Source organism: Arachis stenosperma, chromosome 6 (genome assembly GCF_014773155.1).
Source record: "Arachis stenosperma cultivar V10309 chromosome 6, arast.V10309.gnm1.PFL2, whole genome shotgun sequence".
NCBI classification, from domain to species: domain Eukaryota; kingdom Viridiplantae; phylum Streptophyta; class Magnoliopsida; order Fabales; family Fabaceae; genus Arachis; species Arachis stenosperma.
In genome coordinates this window covers 1,000,237-1,015,142 of record NC_080382.1, presented here as the reverse complement: position 1 = coordinate 1,015,142, position 14,906 = coordinate 1,000,237, and the positions used below count along the sequence as shown (strand labels likewise).

General features: G+C 33.2%; 2 protein-coding genes across 2 annotated transcripts; both read left to right on the top strand.

Moving 5' to 3' along the window:
- Positions 1–574: 574 nt before the first annotated feature.
- Positions 575–2,562, top strand: LOC130933285 (plasmodesmata-located protein 1-like). The gene is made up of 2 exons (XM_057862860.1): positions 575–1,517; positions 2,151–2,562. The coding sequence occupies exons 1-2, from the start codon at positions 719–721 to the stop codon at positions 2,288–2,290; spliced, it is 939 nt and encodes a 312-aa protein (XP_057718843.1). The 5' UTR covers positions 575–718; the 3' UTR covers positions 2,291–2,562.
- Positions 2,563–3,323: 761 nt separating this feature from the next.
- Positions 3,324–14,652, top strand: LOC130936741 (uncharacterized). Its single transcript, XM_057866884.1, has 6 exons — positions 3,324–3,446; positions 4,308–4,367; positions 10,837–10,906; positions 11,385–11,879; positions 12,745–13,737; positions 13,832–14,652. The coding sequence occupies exons 1-6, from the start codon at positions 3,324–3,326 to the stop codon at positions 14,650–14,652; spliced, it is 2,562 nt and encodes an 853-aa protein (XP_057722867.1).
- The last annotated feature ends 254 nt before the right edge of the window (positions 14,653–14,906 follow it).

Here is a 14,906-nt window from a genome sequence, read left to right as displayed (position 1 = left end):
GTTATTTTACTATCAATTATACTAACAAATCAGATTATTTTTTTTAATTATTCTCACTTGGATGTATTCATTCTCAATTAGTTCTCATTTGGATGTGTTTGATTTTAATATTATATTCACTATTTGTGTTTAGATTCAATTATGTCCCTAAAAAAATGAATTATGTAAATATTGTAGAAATTAGTTTCAACTTTTGATGAACTATTTTTCGGAGTGGATCATCGATTCTATCCCAAATATTTGTATTCTAACTTCAAGAAGAAATTTTTAAAACTCAAACTAAGGCGTTTATGATGTGTAATTGACGGCAAGATAACATTGAATCACTTTTACAAACGTTAGAAATACAAATATGATAATTTAAATGTTAGAGACACAAATAAAATTTACTCCAAACATCGAGGACAAAAAAATATTTTACTTCGTCTAAAGCATACGAGTTCATTGCCTAGTTATTTATAATTATTTTTTATTTTTACTATATTAAAATTAAAGTCATAAAAAATAATAAAAAGGAGCACCAAATTCGAAACCTTAAAATTGAAATGAATAATAAAAAAAAAGCTTAAAACTCTTACCAAAAAACTTGAAAAAGAAAAAAGAAAATGAAAATCCACATTTCTTCTTCTCTAACCAATCAAGAGCAAAACACCGTTACTCTCTAGAACCTCCTTCCCTCCATGTAGAAAATTTCCCAATCTCTCTTTCAGTCCCTCAAATGGGTGCCCTCAAAAACCATCAAAACCCCACCTTTCTCTTCTTCCTCTCACTTCCAATTCTCCTCCTCCTCCTTCAAATTCCGACACAAACCTCCTCTTCAGACACCACAACCTTAATCTACAAAGGCTGCGCCGATCAAAAGCTTCAAGACCCATCCGGCGCCGCCTCTCAGAACCTGAAAACTCTCCTGAACGCACTCGTCACACAGTCCTCGCAGAAGAACTTCGCCGCCACGACCTCCGGCGACGGCGGAAACTCTGCCGTCGCCGGAGCCTACCAATGCAGAGGCGACCTAACAAACTCCGACTGCTACGACTGCGTGAGCAAGATCCCAAACATGCTCGGAAAACTCTGCGGCGGTGACGTGGCGGCGGCGAGGATCCAGCTGAGCGGGTGTTACCTGAGGTACGAGGTTGTCGGGTTCAAGGAGGTGCCGAAGACGCAGCTTCTTTACAAGGTTTGCGGTTCAAAGAAAATGAAGAACGGTGGTGATGTGGTTGGGTTTGAAGGGAAGAGAGACTCGGCGTTTCACATGGTGGAGAATGGTGTGAAGGGTAATAATGGTAATTTGTTCTACACTGGGAGTTACGAGTCTCTTTATGTGTTGGGTCAGTGCGAGGGTAATATGGGAAATGACGATTGTGGTGATTGTATTGCGAGTGCTGAGGAACAGGTTAAGGTTCAGTGTGGTGACTCTATTTCTGCTCAGGTTTATTTGCAGGCTTGTTATCTTAGTTATAGTTTTTACCCTAATGGAGTTCCTGGCACCATTTCTTCTTCTTCTTCTTCTTCGCCAGGTGATTAACTAATTAAAAATAGTGTTGTTATGATTATCAATGCTATGTTGATCGTGTGAATTTTGAAGTAGTGGTATATAAGGTGGAAACTCAGGTATGTAAAAATGATAAATGAGAGTCAGATCAGTCAAATTATCTAATGTTATTAACTTCAGGTGAAGTGGACTTAATCCGAGTTTCGTCGGTATATAATTAATTAAATTACTTGATTTTAAATGTTTGGGCCAAAAGCCGTTGGAGTGTTTGAGGAGTGGGGTTGGGGAAGATATTGGTTTCATCTGGGTAGGTACACTCACTATAAATTCATGGTGACTTTGATTTGTCATTTTCCGTTTTAATGTTTTTTCCCCTATTTTTTAATTGAAATTTGTAAAAAAATTTTATTATGCTACTCTAAAAATTAATTATTCTATTATTATATGTTTGATTGTTTAATTATTTTATTTAAAAATTATTATTCTAATGGCAGAATTTTAATATTTATCATTAAAAAATTATTCTATTATTATATGTTTGATTATTTAATTAGAGTTAACACAGTAAGGTGTCATATAAATTATGATTATTATTTCTTTTTTAGGGTTAATAATAACAATAATATAACATTATAACCATGGTGTTTGATTGGAATAGGGAGCGGGAGGCACCAACACACAGAAAGAACAGTGGCTCTTGCAGTGGGAGGGTTGGCAGCATTGGGATTCTTAATTGTTTGCTTATTATTCCTCAAATCTGCCTTAAAGAAAAAGAGTGGAAAGCGTGGGGGCTACTGATTTGGGTATATATATATATACCTTATATTAGATCTAGTTATTTTAATCTTTGACATCTTAGGTGAATATACCTTGTATCTGTGTATAGTTCTCTGATCAAAGGAATTGATATTCTCACTTATTCTTACAGTGATTTGTTTTATTGTTCATAATTTAATCGAGATTGGTTAATGTGAATCTGCATGCATTAGTGTGAAGGGACAAAGTAATAAAGTAGCGTGGGACAAAATGTTTATTGGGCGGTGTATGATGGATCATGGATGGGATATGTTCAAAATTTAGCTACGAGATGAGCAACTTTATCAAGCTCTAGGATTAATTTATAAATAAAATTTACGGATTTGGATCTTCAATTGAATTTTACAATTTAACAAATAAACTATAAAAAAATTAAATAGTCATTTTCACATTCTAAAGATTTTAGTTTTGACAAAACGGATCTTAATCGTTTCTTTAACAAAATAAGTTTTAAATATATGTTTCCTTTGATAAAATGATTCTAATGTTAAGTCAACAGCTAATACTGAATTAATAAATTTTTATCAATTTATGAAAATATAAAAGGATAAGAAAAATATTAAATAATGTGAATAGTGGAATAAAAAAAATTAAAATTATAAATCATATTATTAATTAATTATTTTTAATTTTTAATTTTAAAATTTAAAAAATAAGAATTTGCAATTAAACCAAATCATAATTAGCACAGTTACTCCTAATATTACACTAACTTTCCACTTTTCATTTGCGATCTCTGTTCTGTAAAGTCACTCCGACACCGTTGCACTTTTTCGCTATCCGATCCAACGCTGCCCAGCCTCCCGTCGACGTCGCCCAGCCTCTCCTCGTCCCGCTTGCGTTCCGTAGCAACGTGAGATCATGCCACAGCAGCCCCGTGTATCCTCTTTTCCGCTATCCACCCGCCACCGGCCATGCAGGCCCCATCGCAGCCTCCATGCGCAGTAGTGTCATCGACATCCAGCGCCATACATTACCACATTTTCATATGTGCATCACCCTCACATGCACGTAAATGGAGTCTGATTTGGTTAAACCGCTTTGTGATGCCCCGTCGTCATTCACCAACGACAATTTTTCTCATTCAACTGACAACCTTCTCAACCTTTGTGATGTGGAAGGTGAACAATATAACAAGGTAAGCAATGAAGCTTCATGCATTGTTTACGGATGTTTATTTTCATATAAATGAGATGGTTATTCTTGGTATAAGTAGAGTATTTTATTTTATTTCATCTGTTTAATTAGGAGCAAGATAATAATTCTCAATTCATCCAAATTTGTTATGGTAGTAAATGATAGTATACATACGTGTATGAAGATTTTAGATGTGTTTGTTGAAACCAATCATCTCATATATATTTTACTTCGATTAAAACTAATTACATTTTTTATTTTACAATGGTGAGTTTTAATTTCATAATTAGACTTATTTATCTCATTTAAGTTTTCATGAAAAATTCAATTGTTTAGACCTATTACGTGTTTGATTATGCAAAATTGGAAGTCATAACAATTACTATGAAAGGATAAAAAAAGATAATTATTTTTTATTAACTAAGACCCAGTATTCCTCTTTCAATTAGAAAAATATCTTGATTTTATTGAAACATGTAGGAGTCCTATTAGGCAAAGGTTTTAGGATGATTATTTTATTGTTGGAGTCTTTAATACACCTGGAGGCAGGGGCGGAGCTACATACTGGGAAAGGGGGGCAACGATCCCCCTCCCCCTAATTTTAATTTTTTATATGTAAATTATATGTAAATTTCAGTTTAGCCCCTCCCAAAAATTTATTTTAATATTATTTTATTGTGTAAATAATTTTAGCCCCCTTGTAATATTTTTTCTAGCTCCGCCCCTGCTTGGAGGTCTCTTGTTTTGTATTTGTTTGAATTTTTTTTTTGGAGTGGACGTTTATATGGTTGATATTTTGTTCATGGTATGGTATTTAATTTAGTTTGTTTCGTTGGCTTTGTGCATTTCTATTCCATTGTAGGCAATGAAAGTTTTGGACGTTATTGAGTTTGGAAGTGATGACACGAATCTTGGTCATGAGGTTTGGATTGTAGTTTACTGTTGTTTTTTCATGCATCGGATGTTGGATTCGACGATTAATTGTCTTTGTCATCGAGTGATGTTTGTTTTGAATTAATACGCAATTATCGGATCACAGTTGTCTTGGTGAAGACAAAATACCAAGAGTTAGGATGCGTTTTGAATATTTGCAACTGGTGCAATTTTATGCGAGTCACGAAAAGAAAATCGATTTTGTAAGTAAAATATGGACCATAGGGTAACACCTGGTTCAAGTGTTGCACCCGTGCTTGCTATTAGAGGATTCCCAGTAATAAATCTACCTGCAGGGAAGGGTATTCGACTTAGAATAAACTTTGGTGGTTTAAAAGGATCTAAATCAAAGTTAATTGAGATTGCATATGGATTTGAATAAGCAACTAAAGTCAGAAAGTCCCCTCCAATTTAATTTGCTATAACAAGATAATTAACTGTTGAAGTTCTTCAATACTTTGTCATACATATTGTCAATTGCCTCATGAACTATAATACAACTAGATCTTTCACTTTAGCAACTTCCATATATTTGTTTTCCAACTAGTTAACTCAAATTCTAAGCAAAAACCTATAATTTTGTTACTTAGCCCAACTAATGAGGTTCTCAACCATTATCTTTTGAGTTTGTCCTTTGTACTTCTTTTTTAAATATTAAGATGGCTAGATTTTATAGGCCTCTATAGGTTTTTACTCTTATATCATATTGGTTTAAGGTTATTTATGGGCCAATGAATTAATACGAAAAACAGAAGTAACAAACACATTGTGCTAAAATAATGAGCGTGTTAGAAGTTGTGGTCAACCCATAATAGGCCGAATGTTCATTTTACTAGGTATGCGGATGGTTATTATCATTCTTAAGTAGATGTTTATTTGATTAGATTAGATTTAAGTATATACAATTAAAATATAACAGATGTTCAATTCACAAGGTATGCGGATGGTTATTTTTATTCTTAAGTGGATGTTTATTTAAGTGGATTGAATCTAACTCAAATTTTCTTGATTTCGCAACAACAGAATCACACAAATTCAAAAAAGAAATAGCTTAAATTTTACTTGATTGTATATTGGTCTCTCAAATTACCAGTCAATCAAATAAGTTTCTTAAATTTTCCAACGCCAACCACCTTCCTTCCTGTCCATTCTACCAACTAAGAAAATTATGACTAGCAAGTTTCTGACCTTGCTGAAGACGCATGATGCTATTAAGATGACATCAATTAAACTATCACACCACATAAAAATAAAGATATATACAGATCAGAAAGTTAATAAGATACAGTATCTCATCAATCCACCAAGGGACACATATTAGAGTAAGGGAAAAAGCAATTGATACATGATCATGTCTTTTGTTTAGAAAAATAAGCTCCTGCCATAGCAATGAAATTTTAAACCATAAATAAACTTCCATGTAGTACAGTCTCCTTCTACTAAGGCATTGGCAGCAGATACAGCTATTAGCACTAAGGCAAAATATCTGGTTTCGTTCCTTGATGGTGGACGAATTTTTATTTATTTTTCTCTTCTTTCTGTTTGGCTGAAATATCAATCAGTGTTTAGTTGTTGGTTCTAGGAGTCTGAGCCATGTTTATTCTAGAAATATGAATTGTAAAAGTCAAACATAGTTCCTGTCCCATACATGGGAGCAAATGCTGCAAAAAAGAAGTCAATGGGATCAATGAAAACTGACTGAATTCATTTTTTCTACAAAAGCAGAACAAGGAGTTTAATCAACCAAATTTATTGCATGTACATCTATTAATCAATTAAACCTATAGTCATCAACTAACCTTTAAAAGAAGAAAAGTAAAAAGTTTCAATCACCGTTCTAAGCAATTTAAAAAATCAAATAGCAATATGTACTCAACTAAATATGTGCTCAAGTGTTCAATAAAATCACAATTCATACGGTATATGATGCAAAAAAATTAATTACATAGCCAAAACAAACAGCAATCACTAGAATAAAACCCAACCATCCGGATACGTAGAAAAGTAATCATCCATCTTATTTTAAACAAAGATTGACTATGGTCAACTAATTTAAGTAATGTCACATTCAAAAGTCTGAACAACGTACCAAAATTACTATACTAACTAAACTAATGGCATGTTGTGTATGGTGTGATCTCCTAAATCTTCAACCACTTCCTCTTCTTCAATAATCTCAGTTTCATCCAATTGTTTCAATACAAAGTTATACTCCTCATTCTCCACCGGAGTTTCTAACTTCTCTTTCATAATCCGTTTTTCATTTGATTCTCCACATGTGACCATGGGAGGATTTTGAGTGTCTTGGGAAGCTAAATGGGTTACTACCCTTAAGCATTGGGTTATTACCCCTTGAAAAGTAGTATAAATCTTCCTTTGCTCTTGGAGGTATGAACTGAGAATGTCATTTATTAATGTTTGAGGTGGAGAGGAGGGCTCATTGTTTGAAAAAAATGGTTCATAATAGGAAAGTGGTTAATCTTGGTGAGAATATGGAGGTGGTATATATGAGGGTGGTTGTTCTTGGGAGTGATTGTGTTGAAATTGTGGTAGCTCTAAGAGTTTTCTTCAATAATCAATAGTGATCACAAGGATGAGGTAAAGGTAATTGGTTGTATGAGGGATATGGAACATAGGATGGTGTTTAGTAAAATATGGCTTGTGAGGAAGGTTGAGAACTATATTGTAGACTTGGTTTACAGGGATATGTATTATAGGATGGAGTAGGATCATTATCGTCCGGAGGAAACTGATATGGATACCAAAAAGTTTGTTCACGAGCATGCAATTCCTCCCTTGATTGATTTTCAATCCCATAGCACTTATCATCGTTAAAGTTGGTATTTCTTGCAACATAGTTGTAACCAAACTCATAGCCAAAAGGATGAGAATTCATATTGATAAGAGAAAATAAAAACAAGAACTAAAAGAGGTAATAAAAATAAACTCCTAAAACTAGCAAAAACTAGCAAAGAAACAAAAAATCAAGCTATCTACAATATCCACATATGTACAATAACCGATAGCAAGCGTACATTTGCAATTTCTTGGCAACGTTGCCAAAAACTTGATGTAGGATAAATGTCGGTTTAGAATTTCTTAAAGGAATTTCGTTGCAAGTATAGTCCAAACCAACAATTAATCTTCACATCAAAGTTTAAAAAGGTTGCCACAATACAAATAAAAAATAACCGGGAGTATTAATCCTGGGTCGTTTTTCCTAGGAATTGTAAGCAAGTGCTTAATTATTGACTATGAGAAAATATTTTTGAGTTTTAAAATGATGAACAAGAAAGTAAATTGCAAGAAAGTAAAATAAACTCAAATGGTAAAAAGGTATTGGCAATGGTTGATGGTTAAGGATCTCTATCCTTGTTACCAATCACAATATGATCATTGTAAGGATCAATCCCATTTAGTCATCCTCTAACAATTGGAGGAAAGTCAAATGAGTTTCATTAATCTTAATCCATAAGTCATAGCCATCTCACCAATTGAATTAGTGAAGAATAGTGTTAATGAAAGCAAATTATCAATCACTTGAACATTAGTAACTCAAGATCACCCAAATTACCAACCCAAGCCAAGAATGGAAAAAATCTAATCTATAGCTAAAGGAAACATTTCATCAAACACTTAGAATGCAATAAAGGCAAACATCATAAAATGTAAGAATTATTAAAACCCATAATTAACACAAACAAAAAATCAATAATAGCAACTAAGGTAAACATCAAGAGACATGAAAACATAAAATTGCATTAAAAGGGAATTGAAATTAACAAAAGAGTTCATGAAGTAAAATTGACAACATAAAGAAATTAACAAGAGAAGTAGAATAAACTAAAGTGCTAAAATAATAAAAAGTGAAGGAAAACTAAATTGAAGCAAGAATAAAATCTATATTTAAGAAGAAATTAAACTAAGAACCCTAAAACCTAGAGAGAGGAGAGAGCCTATCTCTCTAGAATTCTACATCTACAAAACTAAAAATAATCTAATGTGTGTCTTTTCCATCCTCCTTCACTCCCAGCCTCTTATATTCAATTTGGGCTTGAAATTGGGCAAAAAACCAGTTCAGAAATCACCCCAACGTTTATCCTTTAGTGAGGCACGTGACGCTTATCATGCGTATGCGTCAGTCATGCATACGCGTCGGTAGACGATGCTCCTGGTCAAGCGCACGCGTCAGCCACGCGTACGTGTCGAGATTAGCTTTTCAAATCTTTAATTCTTTGTGTTCTTTTCACCTTTGCATGCTTTTTAAGTCTTTAAAATAGATTCTTAATTTTTAAATATCGATTCTTATTTTTATACATATAATTAATTTATTCTTAATTTTTTATTTGAATTTTTATTTTGATAATAAATTCTACGTATTTAGTATAGTCATTATAAAATCTTTCTATTTTTTTGTGCATTGAAAAACATTACAATCTTTATCACATACTACTCACATCTTCGTATAAAAATTATAACGAAATTTAACAATACCAAAATAAATAAGACTAGAACGTGTAATTTTTAAACACAAAAATTCCAACCAAAAAAATTATTGAATAAATATAACAAATAAACTACAACCACAGAAATTCAATACAATATAAGTCCTAACTAAACTAAGCACAAAATTATGACTCCAGTATCTTAAAATACATCCAAAGTTTTGGCACATATTGCTCATTTAACTCATAGCAAGAATATAAAACAAAATTTAAAACACAAAAATAAATAACAACAGAATACAAAAGTTTCAATTAGTCAAACACAATTTTCAACAAAAGAAATTCTTAAATAGATATAACTTATAAGTCATGTAACAAATACACAACAACAAATAGAAACTCATAACCTAACATAGAAAACAAGTTGTTTGTTTTAAAATTATACTAACTTAGAAATTAAAGAAACATCTAAAACTCAAATAAATAAGATTTGACTATGAGATTTGAATAGAAATTTTGGTTACAAAACGAGTGGATCGGAATAGTAGATTTGAAAAAAGAGAATGTTGTGTAGTTCAGGTTTCTCGTTGTAAAAATAAGGGAGAAAAAAAATTAAGAAAAGAGTGTTAGCACTCAGTAGATTTTGTGATTTATATTCATTAATTCATTATTTAATATTTTTAATGGTATGAGATTATATTTAATGATATAAAATTATTTATTTATTTTATTAATTAAATACTAACTAAATTTTAATAAAAATACTAGCTCTTAGATTTTTTGTTAAATTAAGAAAATTGGTGAAATTATGGATTTCGAAAACTAGATGTGGAAGATACAGAGAAAGATAACCAAAGTGTGAGAGTGATTAATAGATACAAAACAACTTTCTGTTGTTTAAAAAAAGTGAAGGATATTGGTTGAATAAAACCAAAATATTAAAGACTTGATTACAAATTAAGTTTGGTCATCCAACATTTTTTATAACTCAGTCAATTATTTTTATAATTTCCTTTAATTAATGAAAGACATCATGAAATAAGAGTATTTTGGGATAATTTTTTAAAATAATATTATATATGAATAATTTAGAGTATTTTATATGATCAATAAATATTATTATTTTTTACTAATATTTGATCAACAATAATTTATATTTATATTTATGAATATCATTTTTAAAAGGATAAACATCATTTATCATTTTATCATTAGATTTTCTTTCAATTTGTGACAATTTCTAGCCGCCGCTAGTATAGTAGATTTTAGAATGTGAGAAACGAAGTGCAATTTTTTTTTTCTTAGTCATTAAGATATGATGAGTGCTCTTAAAAGGTGTTACCAAACCATACGTTGGACCATTACACAATTCACCTTTTTTTTTATTTAATTTCTATTTCCATGCCCCTAATAAGCCACAATGAAACACCATGCATAAAAGGAGGAAAAAAATAAAGAACAAAATGGCTAAAAAAGGCTTAGAAATCAGCATTATTAAAGATTAAAGATGTAATGTCACCTACCGCTTAGAAATATACATAAGCAATGGTTATGTATTAAAAGATTATGAGTAGTTTTATATATAGCTAATATTTAGTTAATAAAAATATTTTATATTAATTCTAAATTTTAAATTTTAAATATTAAATTTTAATGGTATAAAAATAAAATAATAATAGAAAATGTTGATTTTTATATATTTTTTAAATAAATAAAAGAGAGTATGGGTGAGAATGGCAATAGTTTGAGAGATTTTGCATAGTGTGCTAATGATTAACGCAGTGGAGAACGATAATGACATGAGGGCAACACATAAAAGGGACAGCTGTGAAGTGTGAACCTAGTTTAGGTGAGGAATGGCCAGCTATTATATCTATCCATACAAATACAATAATTACAATAATACACAACAAATTAAATAAAGCAAAGTGACAGCGTTTATTTGAACAGATTGTTTGACAAAGGCTCATTTTTATTGATATGGAGGCTTTGTGTATGTGTTATTGGATATAGATGCATGGGAGCGCAATACACAATTGTGGGGCAGCTTTTGTTCTTAATGTCAGGTGCCACAATTCGGATGGTACGAGTTGTTTGAGTTTCCTATTTTGCAAGCAAATCGTTAGGTCCGATTTGGGGAAGGAGAGATGATGAATTTTTGGATAATGGAAATCGTACCATTCGAGTTGATGGTTTAATTTTTTTTTGCGTTGTGAAATCGGAGGGTCCGACATGTATTATTATATTATTTTTTTTAATTCAGTTAGGTAATCGCATGGTCCGATTTGGTTGGGACTTTAAATAAAAGTTGGTGAAAATGCATATCAGAGCAATCACTCTCGCATCGTCTTCTTCTCCTTCTTCAACGGTCCTCTGGTTTTTAGCTCATCTCTTTCGTTTCTTGTTTATTAAAGGAGGCAAAAATTTGAAACTCAAGTTTATGAGGTTGTTAATGTGATTGAGAGAAATGAGTGACAGAGTGTTATTGAAGGTGTATTATTTTGGTCAGATTTTGTTACAAACATCTGAAGGAGTAACATTTGTTTGTGAAAATCCGTTAGATCTAGTGATTCCTTTTACAATCTCATTTGAAGAGCTGAAGGGTGTGATCTGTGAAAAGATTCATTCTGAGAGGGCAAGAAGGATATCATGTATTCTATACAGAAATCCTATACAAGTGTTTGGTGGATTCGTCCAGTTTCAAACGAAATATGTAACAGACGAAGCGAGCATGCAAGATATGTTTTCCATGTATATTGAAAATCGGAGACAACTATCGTTCATCGAGTTGTATGTGGAGTTTGAGCAATGTGAGGCCGACCGTAATATTCTACGGGAGGATTACAATAGCGACAGGGAAGAAGAGTTCGAAAGCAACTACGAAGTTGTTGGTCCAGATGGAGATGAGGTTCCAGGTGACGGAGCTATGGCTCCGGATGTGTCTGATGTCGCAACTGCTCTGGCAAACGATGTGCCGTTTAAGGAGCCATCATTCATGCGAGTTTTGGATTTGGAAGCCATGCATGTTCCGGAGTTTCCGAATTATATCAATGCTGGTACGTAATTCTCCATAATTATACGAAAGATTGGTTACCTATTTGTGTATTTAACTCTAAGATAGTAAATTTATAAGAGAGTTATTGATTTAGTTAAACTTAAATTAGAATTTATTGATTAAGTAGCAAACTAGTTAAATATCCGTTAGTATTTATGAGTTAATTTAATAAATTAAGTAATTATAAATTGGAATTTATTAGTAAATTAGTTTAATTAAAATTGGTTAAATTGGAATTTATTAAGTAAATATAAGTAAATTAGTTAAATTAAAATTTATTAAATTGGTTAGATTTAGTTAAATTAAAATTAAATCCATATAAATAGGAATTTATTAGTAAATCAAGTAAATATAACTAGAAAATTAGTTTAATTAAAATTGGTAAAATTGGAAGTTATTAAGTAAATATAAGTAAGTTAGTTAAATTAAAATTTGTTAACCGGGTTAAATTTAGTTAAATTAAATGTAAGTCAGTATAAATAGGAATTGATTAGTAAAGTAAGTAAGTATAAGTAGTAAATTAGCTTAATTAAAATTGGTTAAATTCGAAGTTATTAAGTCAATATAGGTAAGTTAGTTAAATTAAAATTTGTTAAATCTGTTAAAGTTCTTTAAATTAAATTTAAGTGAATATAAATAGGAATTTATTAGTTAATTAAGTAAATATAACTAGTAAATTAGTTTAATTAAAATTAGGATCTGTTAGTTGATTAGTTGAATACAAATAAGTATTTGTTAGTAAATTAGTTAAATATAATTAGCTTGGAGGGTTTTATTATAATTGATGTAGTCATCATTTGTTTTACCTTTATTTTCGAATGTTTAAATATTTATGTTTCTAAAATTTATTGTATGGCTGTCCGCAGAAATTTCTGTTGTCGCAGATGGTGAATTTGCCGTTGGGATGGAATTCAGTTCGAGGGAAGCTGTTATTAAGGCGATAAAAGAGTATACTATACAAAGAAGCGTAGATTACCGGGTGTATGAGTTTGAGCCGTTGACATTTTATGCGAAGTGTATACAGTATGGGTCAGGATGTGATTGGCTTATCCGGGTTAGCATGATCAGCCGGAAGTACTGTTGGGTTGTAAGGAGGTATAATGGCAATCACACATGTACCAGAGCAATAATTTCTCAGGATCATTCTAAGCTGGACTCAACCACGATTGCAGAAGCAATTAAGCCGTTGGTTGAGGCTGACCCCACCTTAAAGGTAAAATCGGTTATAGCAGAAGTGCAATCGAAGTTCAACTACACTGTTAGTTATCGGAAAGCATGGTTGGCTAAGCAAAAGGCAGTGGAAAAAATATTTGGAGGTTGGGAGGCATCGTACGAAGCGTTGCCTATATGGTTTGAGGCCATGTGTCACAAGGAGCCGTCAGCTGTTGTTCATTTTGAGACTATGTCTGCATATCAAAGCGATGACTTGGTAACTGATATTCGGGTATTGCATCGTGTCTTTTGGAGTTATTACCCCTGCATTAGAGCTTTCAGACATTGTAAGCCAGTTGTCCAGGTCGATGGGACTCACTTGTACGGAAAGTACAAGGGTTGTCTACTAGTGGCAGTGTCACAGGATGGCAACAACAATATCGTCCCAATTGTGTTTGCAATTGTGGAGGGAGAGACTTCAGATGCGTGGCACTTTTTTCCGAGTAACCTTCGTCAGCACGTTGTCACTCGGGATGGTGTGGGACTGATATCCGACCGTCATGAATCCATAAATGCAGTTGTGGAAAGGAGTAACGGGGCTTGGTCACCTCCGAGAGCCTTTCATATGTTTTGCATCAGGCATATAGAGTCGAATTTTTTGAGGAAATTCAAGGCGCCATACTTGCAGAAACTGGTCGTCAACATAGGTAACTATCAGAGTAGCTAATTAATTTAATATCAGAGTTCGATTCAATTTTTTGTTGACCTATATTGTCTCAATTATTTCTTTCTATCCTGCAGGATATTCGAGGATGGTGTGTGAGTACGAGGTGCGTTACCAACGTTTACGAGAACGGGGCGAGGCATACACTGACTGGTTAAACCGAATCCCCCGGGAACAGTACGCGTTGGCTTTTGATGGTGGATATAGATGGGGTCATATGACGACAAATCTGGTGGAATGCATCAACTCAGTATTGAAGGGTGCACGCAATCTTCCCGTGACTGCCCTTGTGAAGGCAACGTTCTACAGGCTGAACGAGTTGTTTATCCGAAAAAGAGCGGAGGCGGAAGCCCTGATTAATGCTGGCCATGTGTTTTCCGATGTCGTTACCTCCAAGTTGCATGCAAACCAACTTGCGTCAGGAAACATTCAGGTTAGTTACTTTGACCGGCAGAATAAAGTCTTTGAGGTGCGTGAGATGCCAAGTGGACTGGAGTTTGCAGTGGACCTACGTGGCCTTCAATGTGACTGTGGTGAGTTCCAGGTGGACCGGATCCCCTGTCGACATGTGTTTGCATGTTGTGCCAACCAGCGACTGGATTGGCAAGTGTATGTTCATGATGTGTATAAGATGGACCAAGTTCGGCGGGTGTACCGAGCAAGGTTTAGGCCACTAGGTAACCCTACTACATGGCCTGCTTACAACGGACCTCGGTTCATCCCAAATCCGTTCTTGAGACGCCTCGGGAAAGGTCGCCCAAAAATGACGCGATTCTTGAATGAGATGGACACACGAATATTACGTCGGCCTAGGCGATGTACGCTTTGTGGGGCTGAGGGGCACAGCCGTGGCAGATGCCGTCAGCAAGGTGGTGCAAATGCCAACAGAGAGCATTAGTAGATTCTTATTCTGAGATGACATTATATATGTGACATTATCTATGTGGCAATATATGGTTTGTCATGAGTTGTCAATTTGAATTAAGCAAGTATGTTATATGTAACCTGTTCTGTGTTGTGTTATAAACTACGGCAACCCAGCCTTACTCTCCATCTGTAGCATTTTATAATCTGACATAAAAAAAATAGTCCACATATTTAATCCCTTCAATAAGTTCATAAATACATAAAAACTCTAAACAAACCAACTAC

Excerpts from the sequence above, each read along its gene's own strand:
- LOC130936741 (XM_057866884.1), top strand. The coding sequence starts at position 3,324 with ATGGAGTCTGATTTGGTTAAACCGCTTTGTGATGCCCCGTCGTCATTC. Across the intron at positions 4,368-10,836 it reads ACACGAATCTTGGTCATGAG|ATGCATGGGAGCGCAATACA; the intron begins GTTTGGATTGTA and ends TATTGGATATAG. Across the intron at positions 11,880-12,744 it reads TCCGAATTATATCAATGCTG|AAATTTCTGTTGTCGCAGAT; the intron begins GTACGTAATTCT and ends GGCTGTCCGCAG.
- LOC130933285 (XM_057862860.1), top strand. The coding sequence starts at position 719 with ATGGGTGCCCTCAAAAACCATCAAAACCCCACCTTTCTCTTCTTCCTC. Across the intron at positions 1,518-2,150 it reads TTCTTCTTCTTCTTCGCCAG|GGAGCGGGAGGCACCAACAC; the intron begins GTGATTAACTAA and ends TGATTGGAATAG.